The sequence below is a fragment of the Oncorhynchus clarkii genome, chromosome 10 (assembly GCF_045791955.1).
Source record: "Oncorhynchus clarkii lewisi isolate Uvic-CL-2024 chromosome 10, UVic_Ocla_1.0, whole genome shotgun sequence".
In the NCBI taxonomy this organism is placed as follows: domain Eukaryota; kingdom Metazoa; phylum Chordata; class Actinopteri; order Salmoniformes; family Salmonidae; genus Oncorhynchus; species Oncorhynchus clarkii.
The window spans coordinates 18,399,794-18,422,816 of NC_092156.1; the positions used below are offsets into that span (position 1 = coordinate 18,399,794).

The window sequence follows — 23,023 nt, forward strand, 5'->3', positions numbered from 1 at the left end:
TTACTTCCTACTCCTGGAAGAGGGACATGGATAGTGTTGTGTTCATGACCTGAAATTGAAGATCCCCTGAATTTTCCCATATGCACAAAGCTTAGTTCTCCAATTGTGTGCACATTTGTTTACGTCCCAGTTAGTAAGTGTTTCTCCTTTGTCAAGATAATCCAGTCACTAGAGAAGTGAGGCATATCAATAAACTGATTACAGGGGCAACTTGTGCTGAGACTAAGCTTTTGGGTGGGGGAAACAAATTCTGATTGGTTCCTTGGTGTGGGCCCTGATCAGTTGACACCTATGGTTAGGGACTTTATTTCATCAGGTAAATTAACTCATTACATTTGCATTTCCAGTAAGGATGTTTGGCGCTGCATTAAGCTCAGTTTGCGGCATTTAATTGGCACAGCCCTCGCACCCACCAAGAAGGTGGACTTCAGTACTAGGTTTGAAGGGGTTATCAGTGTAACAGGCCTAGTGTTTCCATGAGGGGGGGTGATCTTCACAAGGGAGAAGGTGGAAAGGAACTGACTAAAGGTGGGTTAGAATAGATAAACCCAATTGTTTGGACACGGGCATCATTTTAACAATCACATGTATTTGCCCTGATGTTTCACTACATAATCACTCCCTCGCAATAACAGCTGTTCAAAAAATCAGCTTGAGTTCTTCCCAATTTGTGCCTTGGCTCTCTGGTTCATACTTTTGATCTGTAGTGATGGAATTTGAGATTTTTCTAATGTCTTGTGCCTTATTCTTTTCCTCCCAAGTCTTTCTGAAGTAAGATCTCAGGAAGAGTACCAATGAGAGTAATCTCATTGAGGGTTTATGCTCTCATTAAATTGAGGATCAAACAGTATGGGGCTCTGTTTCTGTGCCAAGAACAGTCTGTAAGATCCTGCTGTGAACTGCCGTCCACTCCTTCAGACCTCTAATTTCCTGGTCGTGTCCATACCGTCCTCCAATGTAGAAGGAAATCCATTAGAATTTAGATATTCCGTGCTCTACTAATTAGCCTATTTCCCCTAGCATCAGTGGAGAATATCAAAAGTTTCGAGTGCATTCGGGAAGAATTCAGCCCCCTTATATTTTTCCGCATTTGGTTAGGTTACAGCCTCATTCTAAAACTGTTTAAACAAAAAATGCTCAAACAATACCCCATAATGACCTTATTTACATAGGTATTCAGACCCTTGCTATGAGAGTTGAAATTAAGCTCCGGTGTATCCTTTTTCCATTGATCATCCTTGAGATGTTTCTACAACTTGATTGGAGTCCACCTGTGGTAAATTCAATTGATTGGGCATGATTTGGAAAGGCACACACCTGCCTATATATAGGTTCCCACAGTTGACAGTGCATCGCAGAGCAAAAACTAAGCCATGAGGGCAAAGGAATTGTCCGTAGACCACCGACGCAAAGATCTGGGAAAGGGTACCACAAAATGTCCTATTTATTTATCTGTTATTTTACCAGGTAAGTTGTCTGAGAACACGTTCTCATTTGCCGCAACAACCTGGGGAATAGTTACAGGGACGAATGAGCCAATTGTAAACTGGGGATTATTAGGTGATGGTTTGAGGGCCAGATTGGGAATTTAGCCAGGACACAAGAGGTAAACACCCCTACTCTTACAATAAGTGCCATGGGGTCTTTATTGACCTCAGAGAGTCAAGACAGCCGTTTAACGGCCCATCCGAAATACAGCACCCTACACATGGCAGTGTCCCCACTCACTGCCCTGGGGCAATGGGATATTTTTTTTTAGAACCGAGGAAAGAGTGCCTCTTACTGGCCCTCCAACACCACTTCCAGCAGTATCTGTTCTCCCATCCAGGAACTGACCAGGACCAACCCTGCTTAGCTTCAGAAGCAAGCCAGCAGTGATATGCTGCTGGCATTGTGTGCACATTTGAAGGTCCCTAAGAACACAGTGGCCTCCATCATTCTTAAATGGAAGAAGTTTGAAACCACCAAGACTCTTCCTAGAGCTGGCTGCCCTGCCAAACTGAGCAAGCAGGGGTTAAGGGCCTCGGTTAGGGAGGTGACCAATGGTCACTCTGACAGAGCTCCTCTGTGGAAAGACAACCATCTCTGCAGCACTTCACCAATCAGACCTTTATGGTAAAGTTGCCAGACGGAAACCACTCCTCAGTAAAAGGCACATAACAGCCCACTTGGAGTTTGCCAAAAGTCACCTAAAGTACTCTCACAGACCATGGGAAACAAGATTATGTATTCTGATAAACCAATACATAATTATTTGGCCTTAATGTCAAGTGTCACGTCTGGAGGAAACCTGGCATCATCCTTACGGTGAAGCATGGTGGTGGAAGCATTATGCTGTGGGAATGTTTATCAGCGGCAGGGACTGGGAGACTAATCAGGATTGAGGGACAGCAAAGTACAGAGATATCCTTGATTAAAAACCTGCTCCAGAGCACTCAATACCGCGGACTTGGGTGAGGTTCACCTTCAACAGGACAATGACCCTAAGCACACGGAAAAGAGAATGCAGGAGTGGCTTTGGGACAAGTCTCTGAATGTCTTTGAGTGGCCCAGCCAGAGCCCAGACTTGAACCCGATCAAAACATATCTGAAGAGACCTGAAAATAGCTGTGCCGCAACACTCCCTATCCAACCTGAGCTTGAGAGGATCTGCAGAGCAGGTTGAGAGAAATTCCCCAAATACAGGTGTACCAAGTTTGTATCGTCATACCCAAGAAGACTCGAGGCTGTAATCACTGCCAAAGGTGCTTCAACAAAGTACTGAGTAAAGGGTGAATATTTATGTACATGTAATATGTCCTGGCGGAGATTTTCATTTTTGCAAATATATAAACTGTTTTTGCTTTGTCATTGTGGGGTATTGCGTGTAGATTGAGGGAAAAATACAATTTTAATAAATTTTAGATTTAGACTGTAACGTAACAGAATGTGGAAAAAGTATAGAGGTCTGAACTTTCCAAATGCACTGTAACTGTCACGTCAAATACTACAGGTGTAGACTTTACCATGAAATGCTTCACATGCGCCGAATAAAACTGATGTAGACTTTACTGTGAAATGCTTACTTACGAGCCCTTTCCCAACAATGCAGATTTAAAAAGTACAAAAATCATCAATTAACTGTTCAGCAGTCTTATAGCTTAGGGGTAGAAGCTGTTCAGTAGCCTTTTGGTCCCAGACTTGGAGCTCTGGTATAGTATATGTACAGTCATGTTTTGAACTGTATACCATGGAGTGGGGAGGGGCATAGCTTTTTTCTAAAGGGGAATATGAACTGCATGTTTATTTTCAAGACGCTCAATTGTGTTATCTGATCTCCGGGAGGAGTAGGCCTAGATATTTTTTAAATATGGAAATACATGCTCTTGCAGGTTCACAAAAGTAAATGCATCAGACTCTCCCCCAATAAATTGTTCTAACAACCTGATGAACCTGCAGTTCAAGCCTAAAGTTGCCATCTCAGCAACTCCTTCAGACCCATATAAATCTACTTTCACTAGTCCATGTCAATCCAAGGAAAGGGGAGGTGGTGGAATTGGCACTAGAGAAACCTCAAGAATACAAAAAAACATCTGAAGGGAAATGTCCTTTGAACTGAACAATACCATATTTTCCACACCCTCAACTGGGCCCTAGCTTTGTGAGATCAGAGTGGTCTTATCACTGCCACAGACAAAAAAAGCTTGTTATTTTATGGCTCCAGTCAGCTAGGGCCTTAGTTACCACCAGTCATAGCCTGTGAATAATTAAACTGCTGTCTAGTTTTTATACTGAAGCAAGGCCTAGTCTGGTCCGCGAGTGTAGGAGTGGTGATGGAGCTACTGAGAGTATGTGCACTATCTACGAAATAGCAGTAAATTGATGGTGATTGAGATGGAACTTATACTGCATGAAACGACATCACCACCTATACAAGTCTATCCTCCCACCTGCAGGTTCAAAGAATGTGACCTGAGAAAACATCATAGTTAAATCCCCTGAGTGGCGCAACGGTCTAAGGCACTGCTTCTCAGTGCTAGAAGCGTAACTACAGACAACCTGGTTCGATTCCAGGCTGTATCACAACCGGCTGTGATTGGGAGTCCTATAGGGTAGAGCATAATTGGACCAGCGTTGTCTGGGTTTGTCCGGTGTAGGCAGTCATTGTAAATAATAATTTGTTCTTAACTGACTTGCCTAGTTAAAAAAAGGTTAAATTAAAAAAAATGAAGTGTACCTGTATTTGCCTTTATAGAGATACTCTACAAAGATGTCTGAATGTTGTGCTCTACCAAGCACAATGGAACCACTGTCCAGGGGGATTCCTGACATCAATGGTGATTATGATTTAGTTTGTTTCTTTGCATACAGAATACCATGAATAACTCATTTGTACGTTCTGTTGCCTCAATCTTTGGATTTATGTCAGATATAAATCATAGAAAAGCTCATTTGTGGGCACAGTTCCACCACCTTCAAAATCGGTCAGTTCTGTCAGGGATCCTTGGGACGTACCTACCCTAAATCCTAAACATTTTAAATTTCAACTTCAATCGGGTAGGGATGTTCCAAGGATCCCGGATAACACAGACCCTTCAAAATCCCCGTCTGGTAGGTAGTAAGGTCAGAGTTCAAATACTCTTTCAAGATCTTGTTTACCTAATGGCATCATCACCATTGTCATTTACCAATGCATTGACTGACCAGGCCATGAATTCTGAACCTCCATTGAGTGGAATCCCATAAATCAGGTTACTTGTTTCTTTGTGTTCAACATTAAACTCTTATCATGCTGCTATCTGCTTTGGGGAGCTGATGAACTTTACATCAAAAGAAAGTGAGTATGGTGATTGAGTTAACCGGGTCCCATTGTTAAAATTGCAAATGTCTGACAGTCTCTGACACATTATACATCAAGTGTACTGTCCCCCCAGTTTCGGCTATCAATCAGGCTACCCTGCAACTCAGAATACTGTAATAAGCCTACTTTAATTGTAAATTGCATTTATGAGGAGGGAAATTAGTCTTCCTTCTTTCATTGCAAACCCCTACAAAATATTAACCTTAAGTAGGCCACCAATAGGACCAAAACTTGTGTGAATAACTGAAAGCAAACAGTTAATGAATTTCAGATGGAGATAGGTAAGTATATAAGACATGTATGGACAGTGGACAGGCCATTTAATGTCCTAGCGATGACAGTTTTTGGACATTACGGGCACAGATGTAGTAGGCCTATCTTGCAACGTTGATTTGTAAGATGTCTGGGGTTTGTCCTCAGACAATTTAATGCATTACAAATCATGCAAATACAAAACAGTGAAACAAAATGCTTAATTTGTCATATTTTGCATTGTCCTTGTATTTGCTCCATGATGGCCCTGCCATGACGCCATAGGAAATGTGAAACTACATGTCCCAACATGCCCGTGTGGCAAAGCAGGTCCTCCCCTTCTTTTGAGTGGCAAGTTGTTTGTTTCACTGTTACCAGCTGCTGGACTATTCCAATCCCCGTCGGAGAGAATACACGGGGACCGACAGTCATTCTCTTCCTCCCCGTTTACCTCATTGTGATTCTTTTATTACACCCTGATTCTATTTTACCTCTCTTTCATTCTTTTCCGAAGTAGATAACTTGTCCTTCTCCCTCCCTTGCTTTCTGCTACGTTTCACGGTTTTTATAAGCTATTATAGGTGTATTTATTTGTTTTTTTATTAGAAACGATATACATTTATGTCTTAGATGTTCCTCAAATGAGAAGACGCAAATGATGGAGTTGCATATTTTAGAACACAGCTTGAAAGTAGCGAGTATAGCAAAAGAGGGCATTCAGATTTGCACTCACGGATTAATCAAACTCGCCTTCTTGCCCTCTAAAACAAGGTAAGTATCTTTATTTATAGAAAAATGTTATTAAATCCGATACAATAAAGAAAATGAATCATTCTAAATATCTTATTGGGCAGTAACGTTATTGCAAACTAATTGCGCGACTAGATACAATGTTGCCGATCGTTGTGGCAAAACTGTCCAATTGTAATTGTCTTCAGCAGTTATGTTTTAGCTTTCAATGAAAATGCATGCTCTGTTTTTGCATAAGTCAATGAGTGCTGACAGTATTCTTTAAATTCAGTATGTTTTGCATTGTCATTTTTTTCAGCGTTTGTGCTTTTGTAGTCCGGTCAACGTGAAGGGGTGTGTAGGCTACGTGCTTATGCTGCGTTTATGTCCTGTCGGAAACTCGGAAATCTACTTGCTTACTTGTAGAAAGACGATACCAGAGAGACTGGATATAATGAGGCTTGTGACTCCGCCCTAACAATGGGATTCGTTTTCCACAGACCGGAACGTCGGCTGTCAAGCTCCCGCCTATTCCTCTCATTGGTTTGGTGGATACATATTTTTTTTTTTTTTTTTTTTATAATCGAAGAGGGGTGTTGACATCAACCGCCTGTATTCAATGGAGAGTGAGAAGCTATGCTAGCCTCATGAATATGCATAGACCATCTCGAATTTCAACAAGGACTACACCAGTATAGTTTTTTCTCAGTTGTCAAGTGCATCTCACTTACTTTATTTAGCCCTTATTTTACCAGGTAAATTGACTGAGAAAACATTCTCATTTACAGCAACGACCTGGGGAATAGTTACAGGGGGGATGAATGAGCCAATTGGAAGCAGTACACTCGTAAGAACCTAGGCATTACAACATTTCTATTAGATCAAATAAGCCTCACGTATCATAATGGCAATTCATGTTAATCGTGACTAAATTCAACACTTTCTCCACCCCATACAAAAACTCAGTTGCTTAATAATTAATGATCTGCTTAATGTGTACAGATTATGGGGGTGGAGTCAACCCTCCTGCTTCACCTCTTCTGCCTTGTTCATGAGCTAGTCATAATTAATAAACTCACATTTCTGGTAATAGTTATACTGCTGCGTTCAACAGTTAACATGTCGTACATTTCCTAGTTCCGACAAGCACTTGAACGCGGCATTCCTCTCTGATACCGGAGTTTCCCACTTGGGAAGAAGAATCGACCAATAAAAATATCTACGCAAATTACTTCTGTTCATTTTTACTCGGAGGTCCCGAGTTTCCCACATAACGTTAACGCGGCATTGCAGCTCTGCGGTGTTGTTTTTTCGTTGTGTGTAGGTGTAAAATTAAATGGGGTGAGGTGGTTGCTTTAAATCAAACTTGAACTGGCGGCGTGAGACATTTATGTTGTTCGCGATGATGCCGAATATATCATTTGAAATGTTGCAATCATGTTTTGGTTAGCTAGCCATTCTATCTCGTTGCTGGAGATGTGAACGCTGGCCCGGTGGTTGTGTTTCTGACTACAGCCTTTCTCGGTTTTAAATACATTGAATAGGTTATAATTAGGAGACAACAATAACGCTGTATATTTTTTCCTCCTATTAATTTCACCTGGCATGATGAGGATAGGGCAGGTTATCTGTAGATTATTTTCTGTAAACCTATTGCAAAAGTTTAATTTACATGATGGAATGCCACTGTAAATGTGCTGTGAGCATATTATCAATAGACTACTCTAACCTAAACTTCGTTAGTGCTATTTTCCTCAAGATCTATTATTATCACTAAAATGTTGGCCACATCTGTGAGAAATGGGCCTACAGGCCAATAATATAACAGTTTTGAATTCCAACAAAGATCTTGGGATCCTCGCTTTTACAACTGCACCAGGATACAAGTTGAAGGCATTTATATTTTAGTGACACATTAATGACACATGGGGTTGAAAAAGCCATCCGCTAACCTATGTTTACCAAGCTCTCCTTAAGGCAAATTCTCCTCCACCTTTCAGTGACCTTTTTACATGTGCTGTGGTGACCCTTGAAAAATACTTGAAAAGGAGGCAGAGGTCCACAGAATGCAGTATAAATGTTGCATCGCACAGCTTGGGGGCGTAAAACATGCATTTAGGTTCACATTTTGCAGTGGTATGGTAGATACAGCTTTGTCTCGATCTCAAATGAATAGAAAAGATGAGTACCGTGTCATTTCCTGGTTTTAGTCAGTGCTTATCTTTTCCATTCATTTGGTGTGGAGGCATATAGCTGGATCTACACAATCGATGTCGTGGGACGTGGTTTCAACTTGACTACTTTAGAGGTATTATAACATCTGACAAACTATGATTTGAAGGTGTAATGACCCTTAAGGCAGTGTTTAAAAATGCAGATAAAGATACTGATATCCCAGACTCTCTCCACGAAGTAAAACAGCAGTTATAGTATAGAAAATAGAAGACAGACAAACTTCTTAAAGATCTTATTTCCTGATGCACAGACAGAACTGAATTCAAATGGATGCATCTGTCATTAAACAGCCTGTGGTTTCCCCTTATACCTTGGAAGTGTTTCATTGCTTCCATTGTTGGCAGACAGAGCTGGATGCACCAAGCTGGTCTGTTTTCAGAACATTGTTTGGCCTCAAGTGGGATGAGGAAATCTTTGATCGGCTTCATCTGAGATTTGGGCCTTGTTGCAGCTGTCATTTCATAGCATTTATATCATTTGGGAGTCACTAATAGATTTGTCTATTGAGATTTTATATTTGCTGTCCCTCCCGTCACATACAGTACTGATTGTGTCCAATTTCGAGTTAAGTAATGGAAGGTTGTTAATTGCTCATGGGTTTTCTAACAGCCTGAATCAAACTCATTTAGAAGCTCCCTGTGAAGTGCCTTGCATTCATGTAGAATTTAAGTCATGCTGACTAAATGTGGATCCAAACAAACACAAGGCGCTGGCTTGGAAGCTGCTTGCCACCTAGAATGTTGTTGATGACCTTCTCCCTAAATGTGCTGTCTCACTGTTGACAATCCTGTCTTTTATATATATATATATATTAGTGCCATGAAAAAAGTATTTCATTTTCTCTACTTTTGCATGTTTTTGATACTGATTGTTATCAGATCTTGAACCAAAACCTAATATTATATAAAGGGAGCCTGATTAAACAAATAACACAAAATTACATACTTATTTCATTTGTTTAATAAACAAAGTTGCAACACCCAGTGCTCCTGTGTGAAAAAGTAATTGCTCCCTTACACTCAATAACTGGTTGTGCCACCTTTAGCTGCAATGACTCCAACCAAACACTTGTTGTAGTTGTTGATCAGTCTCTCACATCGCTGTGGAGTAATTTTGTCCCACTCTTCCATGCCAGGCATAATGGGACCCATGTCATCCAAATAGTTGATACTTTTGACTCCTCTGTCCATAGAACATTCATGAGAGTTTTGATGATCATTCAGGTGCTATTTGGCAAACTTGAGTCAACGTTTTGGATGACATGGGTCCTGTTATGCCTGGCAAAAACCAAACACTGCATTTCACAGTAAAACCTCATACCAACGGTCAAGCGTGGTGATAGTGTGATGGTTTGGGGATGCTTTACAGCTTCAGGACCTGGATGACTTGCCTTAATAGAAACCATGAATGCTACTCTGTATCAGACAATTCTACAAGAGAATGTCAGGCCTTCGTCTGTGAGCTGAAGCGCAGCTGGGTTATGCCTCAAGACAATGATCCAAAACACACAACATGAAAATGTCTAAAAAGCCACACATTTTTAGTTTTGGAATGGCCTAGTTAAAGTCCAGACCTAATCCCAATTGAGCTGTTGTGGCAGGACTTGAAACATGCAGTTCATGCTTTAAAACTCACAAATGTTGCTGAGTTAAAGCAGTTTGGCATGCAAGAGTGGGCCAAAATTCCTCCACAGTGATGTGAGAGACTGATCAACAACTACAGGAAGCATTTTGTAGCAGTCATTGCAGCTCAAGGTGGCACAACCAGTTATTGTGTGTATCATGCTGTCGAGACTGGGCATGTTGATTTTGTACATCCACACCAGATGCAATCTAGATACGCAGGTTGAAATATCAAAACGAACTCTGAACCAACTATGTTAATTTGGGGACAGGTCAAAACACATGAAACATTCATGAACATTTAGCTAGCTTGCTGTTGCTAGCTAATTTGCCCAGGGATATAAACATTGGGTTGTTATTTTACCTGAAATGCACAAGATCCTTTTTTTCTGGATCTTTGTAGAATTTTGACCCATTTTGAGTCACACAAAATCGTGTGTTCTCTACTCCAACAAGGGGAAACTAATCGTTTCTAGTAATCTCTCCTTCAGTAATAGTGGACAGTATGTCAGTTGGCAACCAACTTTAAGGTGCATTACCACCACTTACTGGAGTCTGGACATCGGTTCATTTTTCAATCACCCACGTGGGTATATGCTCCCAAAAACCAATGAGGAGATGGGAGAGGCGGGACTTACAGAGCATCACGCATCAAAAATAGAGCCAAGTTCTATTTTAGCACCTGGCTACGCAGACTTGTGAGCAGATTGGATTAAATGATTGAATAACATGTATGTGTACATTTATTTTGCAATGCTCGCGTACACAACGCGAGCGATGTGGTCAGCATGTAAGGGGGCAATTACTTTTTCACACAGGGGAATTGGGTGTTAGAGAATCAGGGGCCTCCCGGGTGGCGCAGTGGTTAAGGGCACTGTACTGCAGCGCCAGCTGTGCCATCAGAGACTCTGGGTTCGCGCCCAGGCTCTGTCATAACTGGCCGTGTCAAGGAGGTCAGTGGGGCGACGCACAATTGGCCTAGCGTCGTCCGGGTTAGGGAGGGCTTGGCCGGTAGGGATATCCTTGTCTCATCGCGCACCAGCGACTCCTGTGTCGGGTGCGCGCTAACCAAGGTTGCCAGGTGCACGGTGTTTCCTCTGACACATTGGTGCGGCTGGTTTCCGGGTTGCACTGTGTTAAGAAGCAGTGCGGCTTGGTTGGGTTGTGTATCGGAGGACGCATGACTTTCAACCTTCGTCTCTCCCGAGTCCGTACGGGAGTTGTAGCATGAGACAAGATAGTAGCTACTAAAAACAATTGGATACCACGAAATTGGGGAGAAAAATGGGTAAAAATTAAATTTAAAAAACAAAAAAATAAGAGAGATTAGATGATATTTAGCAAAAATAATTTGATATGAAAATCCAGTAACTGAATCTCAGAAGGTCTATGGAAAAACATATCCTGATGTCTCCAAAATAATGAATAATAATGAATACATTGAACAAAATAATAAAAACATAATAAAAATAACTGACTGGATAGGCCAAAGTTTGGTAACAGAATTGCAGTAAAATCTCCCTCGGTTTTATTTTGTTACCGAGCTTTGTATCTGCACAGTTCTTCCAGTATGTGTTTTGGTAAAATGTTCAGTATATATTGTTAAAATTATTCCTTGTGCATATATAGTTGTATGATTCGTTAAACTTTTAAATCAATGGTTTTTGTTACGCATACATTTTTAAGTGGGAAATCTGAGTCTCAGTGCAATTCCATTATCGTGGAATTTCCATAAGGTAGGTTGTTTCAGAGGGAGCTTGCACCATGAGAGCGTTTGCTTGAAAAAAAACCCCACCTTGGTAAAGAAAGACATTTGATTTGAATGGAAACATCCTTTTTGCTATTCATACTTGAACATGAAATTAGCTGGTGGTGAGTTACCCCTATCTAACCAATTTTTCATGAGCAATGCGTGAAACTCCAAGTACAAAAATATTTTCAAGAGGACACAGCCATGTTGAATTATCCCTCATCTAACGTTTCCAGTCAAAAGCAGAGATCAAGTTACAAATGTTTGTTCTGATGGCAGTTTCCAGGTACATGCACCAAGAGCAATGAGGTAGACAAACTTCAAAATGGCACTCTCTAAAGTCTACCGTTAGCTCAGCATCCTGAGCATCTCAAAACCTCAAAACACAAATCCCATAGTGGTAAAGCGCCAAGTCAATACTGAAGGTGAATCTAATCTGAAGTCTCCTTTAATGGCAGTGAGGCACCCATTCTCCATGCATATGTATTAGTAATGCTCTCCACCATGCCAACCCAAGGACACTTGAGATGATATGACACAACAACAGGAGAGGTTTGGGAGTGGGACAAGTAGGCCAGTCGAGTATTTAGGAGATGACGCACACCACCATCATCAAATAAATGACTCATGCCATCAGACTCGCTGCTTTCCACAATCAACAAGTATCATGGTACCCCTTGATTGAGAGGTTTGGGTGGATCGGACAAACATTGCTCTTCTCTCCCAGAATCGAGCTGGTTCAGGTTTTATGATCGTCATAATAGTCTGCAGCAGGTGCTGGCAGGTGCTGGCAGGTGCTGGCAGTCTCAACTCAAGATCCATGTATTTTATTTGGGCATGTTTGCATAGGGGCATTTATATCAAAGAAACCTTAAACTCAAAAAACTGAAGGCCCCTTACACTTCAGTGTGATGCAAAATGCATAGCACATAAAATTAAAAAGGTATTATTCATCCTAATCAGACAGGTTTTTACCCGGATGATACATTGGAGACAATATAAGACAAGTACTGGAAACAATAGAACATTATGACAAATCTGGGAAACAGGGCCTTGTATGTTGACTTTGATGTTAACGCCCACAGACAGACTGACTGAACCAAATCTGAACCTATCATAAACATATGTTTCACAAGTTTGGATAGCACAGTACACTACAATACAGTGAGTAGAGTATTGTACTGTACTTGACCGTACTGAACTATACCTTACTGAACTCTACTGTACTGTAATACCCTACTCTGCTATGCTGTGTTGCACTGTACTTTGCTCTGCTGCACTGTGATGTCCAGACTTGTGAAACATGAAGAGAATGACATTCATATCCATAATTTAGCATTTCTGTGAGGTACAGATCAGGGACCCATGTTGTAATTCCGTTATCGGGTGTAAATCCACCACTTACTGTAGTTCAACAACCAAAATAGATTTTTTTTCAAACTTAAGGTGTCATAGCTGACACCCCATTCTTTCTGCAGATATCTTTGAATCTTAATTCAGAGCAGATACTTAAAAGTTTTTGGGAAAATGTGGTCGCATAAAAACGTGAGGGAGATTTTACCATAATTCCATTACCAAAGTTTGCATCTGCACAGTCATTCAGCTAAATTGTTAAAAATAGTCCTTGTGCATAGAGTTGAACAACTTTGAAATCAATGGTTTTTGTTTGGCATACATTTAAAGAGAACAAATTGAGTCGAACCGTAATTGTGTTACCGTGGAATTGCCGCTAGATGGATGCATGGAGTGAAAATATTAAAAAACATCTCTGGTTTTGCAATTCCTGTGGCAACGAGGTTTGCGCAACTGTATGGAGCTCCTATCACCCATTACTGATGGATGAAATGAAAGAGATAGCTGGGTTTACTTGGATCTGAACAAAACCATGGTGTATTTCTATGTTGTCTCGATGACCTGATGGGCCTCAAATATAGTCCATCATTATGTCATTTAAATATGGTGATAAAGAAGATATTCAGACTTGTGATCAAACAGATTGGCTGCGCTGAGTGTATGGATGTGTTGCTTGCGTTCCACGAAAGGAACTTCATGGGCTATGTGGGGGGGGTCAAACAGATTTTTGGAGGCTGATGACATTCAAGGCTTTACAGAAGTTTAGTTTCTAATTGTTAACCTCATTTGTTTCCGGTTGTAACTGAATGGTTCATATACACAGAGGCATATTATGTAGCATAAAAAAGTTACTCATGAAACCACACAATACTTAAGGCTAACAATATGCTTTTGCTCATTTGCATTGTCCAATGAGGTACTTTCTGGGTATTTAGGGGACCCCTTCTTGCTTATTGCCTGCAAGCAGCTTTCAATAACTCCTTTCCATTTAAATAACTGAACTGAGATAATTAATATGTTCTGTTGAAACTAACTGGTTATTTACAAGTAGCATAATGAACCATGTTATTCAATATGAAACCTCCTTTATCGTTTCCAGATGCAAGTTTTTCAGTTTGACGGAAACTCCGGAGGATTATACCATTATCGTCGATGAGGAAGGCTTCAAAGGTGGGTTTTGTGGTCGCTACCTCTGGATCTTTACCAGGATGGTAAATCAGGAAAACATGTGTAGCCCTATGATTTTCGGGCAGTGCTATCCAGAATCCTTGGGACATCCCTACCCGTTACCCATTGTACGTTTTAACATCCCAGGGATCCCAGACAGTAAGGGCCTATGCTTTCTTTAATTCCTCATATCTTGACTCGATGCCAATGTTTGACTACATATTGCTACATCAGTTCTGCCCGCTGTGCCATTATGGGTTTTTAAAATTTTAATTGAACCTTTATTTAACTTGGCAAGTCAGTTAACAATAAATTCTTATATACAATGACTGCCTGGGAACAGTGTTCAAGGGCAGAACGACAGATTTTTACCTTCTCAGCTCGGGGATTCGATCTAGCATTCTTTCGGGTTACTGGCCCAACGCTCTAACTGCTAGGCTACCTGCCGCCCCAGTTAACAGAGGCCAAGCTGTCACTGGCTTGGTTTTGTGGTTGAGTGATGAATCCATGTCATTATAGACTGGTTTCCAGAGTGACCCTCGTTGGTCACCATGGATACTAGAAGCTCTGTGTTGTGAAACAGGTGCAGGTATTCTACTGTAGGTAGATTGGCTGGAAGTTTATATTGTGCTCATCTGTTGTATGTATGTACTTTCCTTTGCTGCGTTGAGGCTTCAAGTACTTGTTGTTTGGTTTTGTTTTTGTGCCAGTGCATGAAAATGGCCGCACACACATTCAGCTCTATATTGAGACTGTTAAAACAAGTCTGAGATTGTTGGCATGGCTTTCGCTATTAATCTATGCTCAGTGGTAAATGTTTTACCCTGAGTGATTTATAAGCTAATTTACTAACCACAATGAAGACCCTCTTGAAGGCGACTTGTTTAACGAAGTTATTATTATTTTTTATGATGAAATAAGCATGGTCAGTCTAGTGATATTTCATTGTTCTCAGCAGTGGAGTCAGACCTTTTTCCAAGTCAGACCCCTCTCATATTAATGGCACCCATGCTTGACAATGCCTCATCCAGCTCATCAGAGGAGGAGAATGTCAAACAATCATCCGTAAAATAAGAGACATTGAGAGTCCGGTGATGCCGTTAGCGTCTCATTTATCGCTAAGGGGACCGCTGACAGACAGACACATCCATCTGCGATCACACTAATGCCACATTAACTAGGCCCCACTAATAATTTTCTTGTTCCTTTTCAGAACTGCCCGAGTCGGAGCACCTTAGTGTCGCCGAGGCCACGTGGTTGGCTCTCAACGTGGTGTCGGGGGGCGGGAGCGCCACCAACTCTCAACCAATCGGAGTCACCAAAATAGCCAAGTCTGTCATTGCCCCCCTGGCAGACCACAACATTTCTGTGTTTATGCTGTCTACCTATCAGACTGACTTTATCTTGGTGAGTGCTGTTCCACTACAGACCTCTCTTAAGTGTAATTTATAACCTATCTAGTACGCAACTCAGGAACTACTAATATCTGGTCAAAATGGTGATCCATTGTAGATGTAGGCAGCCCCTCAATTACAAACTTGACGCAAGTACCCAGGATTGCCGTTTGCGTTCTTGCATTGCGTACATACTGTATAAATTAGGCTTTTGAAGTGTTGTTGCATGCCTTCCTCAACTTCCCAAGGAACACATGCAAGATATCAGCCAGCCAATTGGCCATTGTTATGAGCACCTTGTAGCGGCGCCCTTCTCCCTTCACGTGTTATTGATACTCACATTTAGTTTGAGGACCTATTTGTCAGCTTAGCTGCTTATTCCTGTAGGTATTACTGAACATGGTCATTAGCCTTACCTATTATGTTACCAGTGGTATGAAGGTAGCCTACTCTTAAATATACCTGTAGATAATCGAAAATAGCTTACGGAACAGGACATTTTAATCAAGTATGCCCTCACTTGTACTCACTTGTGGCCTGTGAGTGTTTTTCCATTTTGCTCAACATGAAAAGACAACAGCAGCGGATCTACAGTACCACCATCTACAGTACCACCCAGCACTTTTGCTTTGAGAAGGATCTTTTCATTTTGTCGAAGTTGCTTAATCACACCAGTCCTTTCTCATGCCAGACCTTTTTGGCTATAGGGAGTATTTGTATTACCCTGCTACTAAAAGGGGGTGGGGGACACACACACACACACAAGGTCTGCTGAATAACCGGTGCCTGTGTATGGAAATAATTGTTAACAAAAATGGAGATGTTGATAATCTGGCAGTAGTTATGTAAAGAGGATCAGCCTCAGCTCAGTCTCTTGCTGGAATTCCCGGTAACATTCATGGCCACTGTTCTCCCTCCACGCCAGCTGCTCCCAACCACGGCCTAATCACTGTCTGTAAAGAAATGGAGGAAACAACTTGCTTCTCTCTCATCTGTCTCTCTCTTTCTCTCTGCCTAATGTCTGTCCATTTGTCTGTCTCAATCATGTCCCTCTCTCGCTTTGCCTCAATCTCTCTGTCTGTTTGTCTTGTCACTCTTTCTCTCCGTTTCTATCCTGCATGCTTTCGTTCAGATTACTTTTTTATTTTTTATTCTGGTGTTGTATTATGATTATTTGCGTTACATAAACAGTGGGACCCGACCCAAATGAAGAAAGCAGTCATTTAGAGGTAGGGAGCCTTAAGTAACCTGACTTTGTCTGACTCAACCAGCCTAGAGGAGTTAGAGGCCAGATTCTCACAGGAGGCTTCACATTTTGTTTACATCCTCAATGCAACTCAAATAAGGGTTTAGTCAGGGGGAGAGGAGATGGATGAGTTTCTGTCAGGATCCGGCAGAACAGTCCCCATGGGGATGGAATCAGTCCATCATGTCCAAATGTACAGTTCTTCAGGGAAGGAGGCACAGAGTTCAGTCGGGGAGAGCACCATTTTGGGGGAATGGACACACAGTAGCTTTGCATTAGGCCCATATAATGGAGACCTCTTTGGGGCATTTAATTTCACGTTGAAATTGTATTTTAAAGCAGAAGACAGTCTCCAGCTTTTTAGCATTGCATTCCTTTGGGAGGTTGGTTTCCCAAGCCTTTTGCTAGTCAGATATACCTGCTTGGAATGCTTGATTAACATTTGCTGTACCCACAGGCCTCTCTCTTTAGTTACCCTTGAAGTGTTCCGATAAGCAAAATGCAGAAGCTCCGAGTTCTTTTGAAATTTCACTGAATAGTTTTCTATTGTGACTCTGTAGTTTATTTCCCCTGATAAGTGCAGTTTCAAATTGTGTTTGAAGTGCAAATATGAGTTACTTTCTGACGTATTAGAATCAGCCAGTTGGAAAGACCGTCATCACCTGCTGTTCAAATGCTATTTCACGTTTCTATAAAACTTTTTGGTTTTCCCTGTTGTAACAAGTTTGTGTTTTGCTTTGGTTGAGGCTGAGTTGTTTATGGCGTAGTGGTTGTGTTGTGTTCATCAGGTTCGAGAGCGGGACCTGCCCATGGTCATGCACACCCTGTCTTCTGAGTTCACCCTGCTGAGGGTGATCAATGGAGAGACCGTGGCCGCCAACAGCCTGGGAGTCACCAACGGCTTTGTCAAGCCTAAACTGGGTAGGCCATGAGTGTCAAACTCATTCCATGGAGGACCTAGTGTCTGCAGGTTTCTGGTTTTTCCATTCAATTAAGCCCTAGACAACCAGGTGAGGGGAGTTCCTTACTAATCAGTGACCTTCATTAATCAATCAAGTACAAGGGAGGAGCAAAAACCTGCAGACACTCGACCCTCCGTGGAATGAGTTTGACACTTGTGGTAGGCACACAATACTTTTATTCCCCTTTTCACACTATCATGTGGACACAAACTTTACTGTGCTGGCTCGGTTATTTACTTTTCACATTTCCTTTCCTGTACAGTTCGAGCCCATATGGGACATGTGTAACCAGGCCAGCACATCTCGACTCAGTAGTCTGAAAATGCTATTGGATTTAGATACAGTAACGCACACTCTCAGTTTCAGGTTATGCATTGGGGTTTCTGTGATACAAATGGAAATGTATTTCATCCCCTGAATGAGAATATTGCAGAGACTCCCTAATATGAATGAGAATATTGCAGAGAATCCCTAATACGAATGAGAATATTGCAGAGAATCCCTAATATGAATGAGAATATTGCAGAGACTCCCTAATATGAATGAGAATATTGCATAGACTCCCTAATATGAATGAGAATATTGCAGAGACTCCCTAATATGAATGAGAATATTGCAGAGACTCCCTAATATGAATGAGAATATTGCAGAGACTCCCTAATATGAATGAGAATATTGCAGAGACTCCCTAATATGAATGAGAATATTGCAGAGACTCCCTAATATGAATGAGAATATTGCAGAGACTCCCTGATATGAATTGGCTGTTTTGTTGCAGCCTGTCAAACCTTGAATTGAACAATCCATCTTTGGTAAGAGTATGTCAATCCAGCACTCGCTGTCAAGGTTCTTCCCCAGAACAGAACCTGAGAACACAGTCTGATATGGAAGGCAGAACAGCAAGGGCCAGCCCCAGGCATAAGCGACATAAGCGGTCGCTTAGGGCCCTCGGCCACTAAGCCCATGGGCTCATTTTACATTTGTCATTTAGCAGACACTCTTATCCAGAGCGACTTACAGTAGTCAGTGCGTACATTTTCGTTCTGGTCCCCCATGGGAATCTCACGACCCTGGTGTTGCAAGCGCCATGCTCTACCAACTGAGCCACACGGGACCACATTTTGTTGTCGGGATTTGTAAATCTCTTTAGGTGACATATTTGATGGGTAGTATGAATCAAAATAAAATGTATTAGCATATGTGTTCACAACTGCCAGTATCATATTAATAAAAACATGTTTTCGCTCTCTCAGTGCCCCGTCCCATCATCCACCCTCTTTCCAGCCCCAGTAACATGTTCTGTGTGACCAGCCTGGACCCGGACACACTGCCCTCGGTGGCCACCCTGCTCATGGACGTCATGTTCTACTCAGGCGGGTAAGAACCCACTCCTCAGCACTCCTCCTGTCATACACACACACTGCCACAAGAACACTTAGCTGTTCCGTTCAGACCATTTGTTTTAGGAAGTCTAGAACCTGGAAGAGGGTTAGACTTAAGCAAGGGCTGTCATAGGATGGTTATGCTGCTGTTATGATTAGACTTTAAAGGTATAGAAAGGTTTGACTAGCAGGTCACTCGGTGACCAGGTTGGAATGGACAGGACCAAATGTAGTTGAAAGATTGGACACACTTGAATGTCACTACTTTCTATTCCAGCATGAAGGAGCCCGGGGCGTCTAGCGAGGACTCTGGTCACATCCGCTTCTTCTCCTTCTCTCTGATTGAGGGCTACATCTCTCTGGTCATGGATGAGCAGACCACACCACGGTGGGTGCTCTCCTGTGGTCCTGCCATTTAGAGAAAAAAACACATGGTTATGGTGTCTATCACCATCAGAAAGGCACAACTGCTGTCAATTTGCTGTTTCAAGTCATTTGTGGACAACTTGTTTGCTGGGTTTGCTGCTGGGTTTTAGGAAACAAACATAGAAGATCATAGAAAGTTTATTTGTAAAGAAGTTAATGTAGAGTTGACAGCTGTTACAGGTGTCACTTGTGTGGTAACCCGAACAGCTGCATTACTAATCACTAAAGGATTACAGTACCACTACATTAGTAGCTATTTTATCATGGGCTTGTCCTACATTGGTGAGGTATCCCTTATATGGGTCAGTTTTGTCTCCAAGCTAAGAAGGGGGACAATATGTGAACCAAGATTTTAGTACTTCCGAAGTAATGTATTTTTCACCATAGCATGTAGGACAGGGATGATCAACTAGATAAATAATTTGTAGACTGCAAATTGACCGCAAGAAGCCCAAACAGATATAATATTTGAATGAAACCTAATTTCAAACCTTGCTTATATTTATCTACGATCTCATCTATCTCTCTATTATGCGTGGGAATACTTCAACAGATTTTTCCTAAATTAAAAACACTTGTAGCTAATTTCCTGGTGTTTTTAGTATTTTATGTCAAACAAAAATTCCATCCACCAGTTGGGGAACCCTGATGTAGGGAACCACTGGCCTACAATCTGAATTTGACCAAATCGCTGAATTTAACACAAAAGACAAAAATATGTATTCACTGTTTTCTGAAATCTTTGAATACATGTGATGTGAGAGGTACATTAAATAATATCTTTAAATGTTACTTGAATGAATGTGTGCATTCATTTTCTAATTTATTCAAACCAGGTTTCCAAACAATGTCCTCTTCACTAGTGCTTCAGGGGAGCTTTGGAAAATGGTTCGCATTGGAGGACAGCCTTTAGGATTTGGTAAGTAAGACAGTTGTGGTTCTCTGTTTGGTTTCCACAGATCTCCCACATGTTAGTCAGATATCTGCAGAGTGCACATCACCAAGAGACACTGTTTGATGCGAGTGTATGCCAATACGAATATTACTGAATACATTAAACGCCCAGATACGTCCTGTGTCTAAAATAATTCTGATATTCATGGATATCTGTTCTTTATTCTCATTGCCTTGTGTCAGACGAGTGTGGTATTGTGGCTCAAATATCGGAACCCCTGGCGACTGCTGACATTCCAGCTTATTACATCAGTACCTTCAAGTTCGACCATGCGCTGGTGAGTGATGGTTTACAACTCTACACCCTCTCTGTATCGCTCTCTCTGTTTGTATGGTAAATTGTAGGGGTCAGTTTTAACTGGAGCTTTTGGAATAAAGACTTAACCCTGCCCCCCTATCTCTCATAGGTCCCAGAAGAAAACATCCAGAGTGTGATTGGAGCTTTGAGGACCAATGAGAGCGCAGGACAGTGAATGGGAGATGGGAAGAGACAGTGGAACTAGCGAGCCCTGTGCCCTCACACCCACACGTTGATTTATCATGTCAAACTCATTTTTTTTAAAGTGCCAAGAGCGTATCAGTGGACTGCTGTGGGGGGTGATTCTGGGAACAGGGTAATGTAACGCTTGGGTGGTGTAGATGGGGTACAGAGGAGGGACGGTGTGTGTGTGTAGGGATGCTTTTGTTCAGCAATCAGCAACGTGCCCCTCCTACGTGCCAACTACACAACCCTACCCACCACATCACCCACTTGACCATCCACTCTTACCCCAAACAACATCCACTTCTTTGGGGACCCAAAGCTAGGGTGACTGCAGTGGGTTTTTTACATTTTCTCTCGCTCTCCTTTTTCTTTCTCCTCCCCCTCACACCATTTCACCATGTCAACGCGGCCTACTAAGTTTGGGCCTATCTCTTCGACACCAGCCCGGAATGCTGCGACCCGGCCGTCACCTCCTTTTACTTTGGCGGCCAATGACAGCCTATACTGGTGCTTTAGTATACCACACTTTCCTTCCTAACTTTGCATTGTTTCTTCCCATAACAACCATACTGTATTAGTTACCAGTCCTCCCCATAACAACCATACTGTATTAGTTACCAGTCCTCCCCATAACAACCATACTGTATTAGTTACCAGTCCTCCCCATAACAACCATACTGTATTAGTTATCAGTTCTCCCCATAACAACCATACTGTATTAGTCACCAGTTCTCCCCATAACAACCATACTGTATTAGTTACCAGTCCTCTCCATAACAACCATACTGTATTAGTTACCAGTCCTCCCCTTATGGAAAGAGAATGTTCTCTACAAACAATTATCAAGATTTCCATTATTCTTATTATTTATTTTTCTCAGTGCCAAGTCGTTTTAAAGACCAATGCCTTGTCTAACGCTCAGTGTGATTGCACTTGAAGGTGACATTTCTGAGTTGTCGTTGGTAATGACACGACATAGTGTGGTTTTGTTTTTACAAGTTATTGAATAAGCTTTTAATGTCAAGTCCTGATGAAATTCTCATTATGGAAACTCTTCTTAAAGTAATCCATTTCGGGGCTAGAGTTCTCATTGAAATGCCATTTAGCTGAAGGCTAGCGAATAGATTGCAGGGACTGAGGCAAGATGTATGTCAATGGTCCTAAACTCTGGTGACCTGGAAAGCAGATCAGATTTGTCAGATGGGAAAATGAAAGATTCTGGTGTTGAGTGTTTAAATTACATTTACTGACAAATCACAGTGCCACTGTTATGTAGGACATATCATATAAACAACATTCTAGTTGGCTATATATAAGCCAGTTTTCATGTAGTATTGGTCGTTTTGGGAGAAGTAGGTTATCGTTTTGCATCAAGTGCCACACCATGCCTGACACTAAACCAGCCCTTTACCACAAACTAGTAGAATAAGGAAAAGTGGTGGGGAAATGTTGGTTGGGTTGTGGATCATTGAACCCCCCCCCCCCCATCCCAGTCTGCACTTTAATACAGGTCCATCCTGCTGTACTGATGTGAAAACGGGGAAGACTATTTTACCCTTGAAGGATTCTCTTGAGAAGGTGAGACTATATTGGTCTTAATGCATTGGTGTTTGTTTTTTTGTCCGCACCAAGAAAAAGCTTGCTTCGTCAGTTAGCTTTGATTAGCAGAAACCATGTAGCTATTAATCAGTGTTAAAAACATAAAAGGGTGATATAAAAAATAAATAAAAAATGCTTTTGTTTTCATGTTCTAGTCTGTTTGGTTTCTCAAGGCCTTCCTGTCATCGGTACTGTTTTTTTTGTTTTGTTTTTTGTCTTCATTTCCAACATTGGTCCCCCAGACCCATTGCATATTCAAATTTCATCATCCCACCATTATCCTAATTTAGACTTAATATAATGGATTCTGAAAGGAACTTGCAGCTTTCAGCAATAATGTGATTTTTATATTCAAATCATTGGTTGATTTACATTGATTCAGTATGTGATGGGCTGGAATGTAAACTCCTATGCATGGGGTCTTGGGGGACTGCTGTTGGAGCCCTTGTATTGCTAGATGCTGTACCAAACTCTCTATTATTGGCTTTTTAGTCCAGCATTTAAAAAAATTTGGCAGGGCTAGGTTTCCCACGTCAATGCCACCCCGCTGTTGATAATGGGATATGTAGTAGGGCGAGTAGCACTTCCTTACACCGCTTATAGAGAATCAAAAGTGATAAATTGAAGT

At 41.6% G+C, this 23,023-nt stretch overlaps 1 protein-coding gene across 1 annotated transcript; it reads left to right on the forward strand.

The window, feature by feature from the left end:
* The first annotated feature begins 5,439 nt into the window (after positions 1-5,439).
* On the forward strand, positions 5,440-22,542 carry LOC139418084 (cytosolic arginine sensor for mTORC1 subunit 2). The gene is made up of 9 exons (XM_071167259.1): positions 5,440-5,863; positions 13,881-13,951; positions 15,162-15,355; positions 17,377-17,509; positions 18,804-18,927; positions 19,210-19,320; positions 20,195-20,277; positions 20,496-20,590; positions 20,720-22,542. The coding sequence occupies exons 1-9, from the start codon at positions 5,748-5,750 to the stop codon at positions 20,783-20,785; spliced, it is 993 nt and encodes a 330-aa protein (XP_071023360.1). The 5' UTR covers positions 5,440-5,747; the 3' UTR covers positions 20,786-22,542.
* The last annotated feature ends 481 nt before the right edge of the window (positions 22,543-23,023 follow it).

Coding starts and splice junctions, on each gene's coding strand:
- LOC139418084 (XM_071167259.1), top strand. CDS start 5,748: ATGATGGAGTTGCATATTTTAGAACACAGCTTGAAAGTAGCGAGTATA. Junction 17,510..18,803: donor CTTTGTCAAGCCTAAACTGG/GTAGGCCATGAG, acceptor TCGCTCTCTCAG/TGCCCCGTCCCATCATCCAC. Junction 18,928..19,209: donor GTCATGTTCTACTCAGGCGG/GTAAGAACCCAC, acceptor TTTCTATTCCAG/CATGAAGGAGCCCGGGGCGT.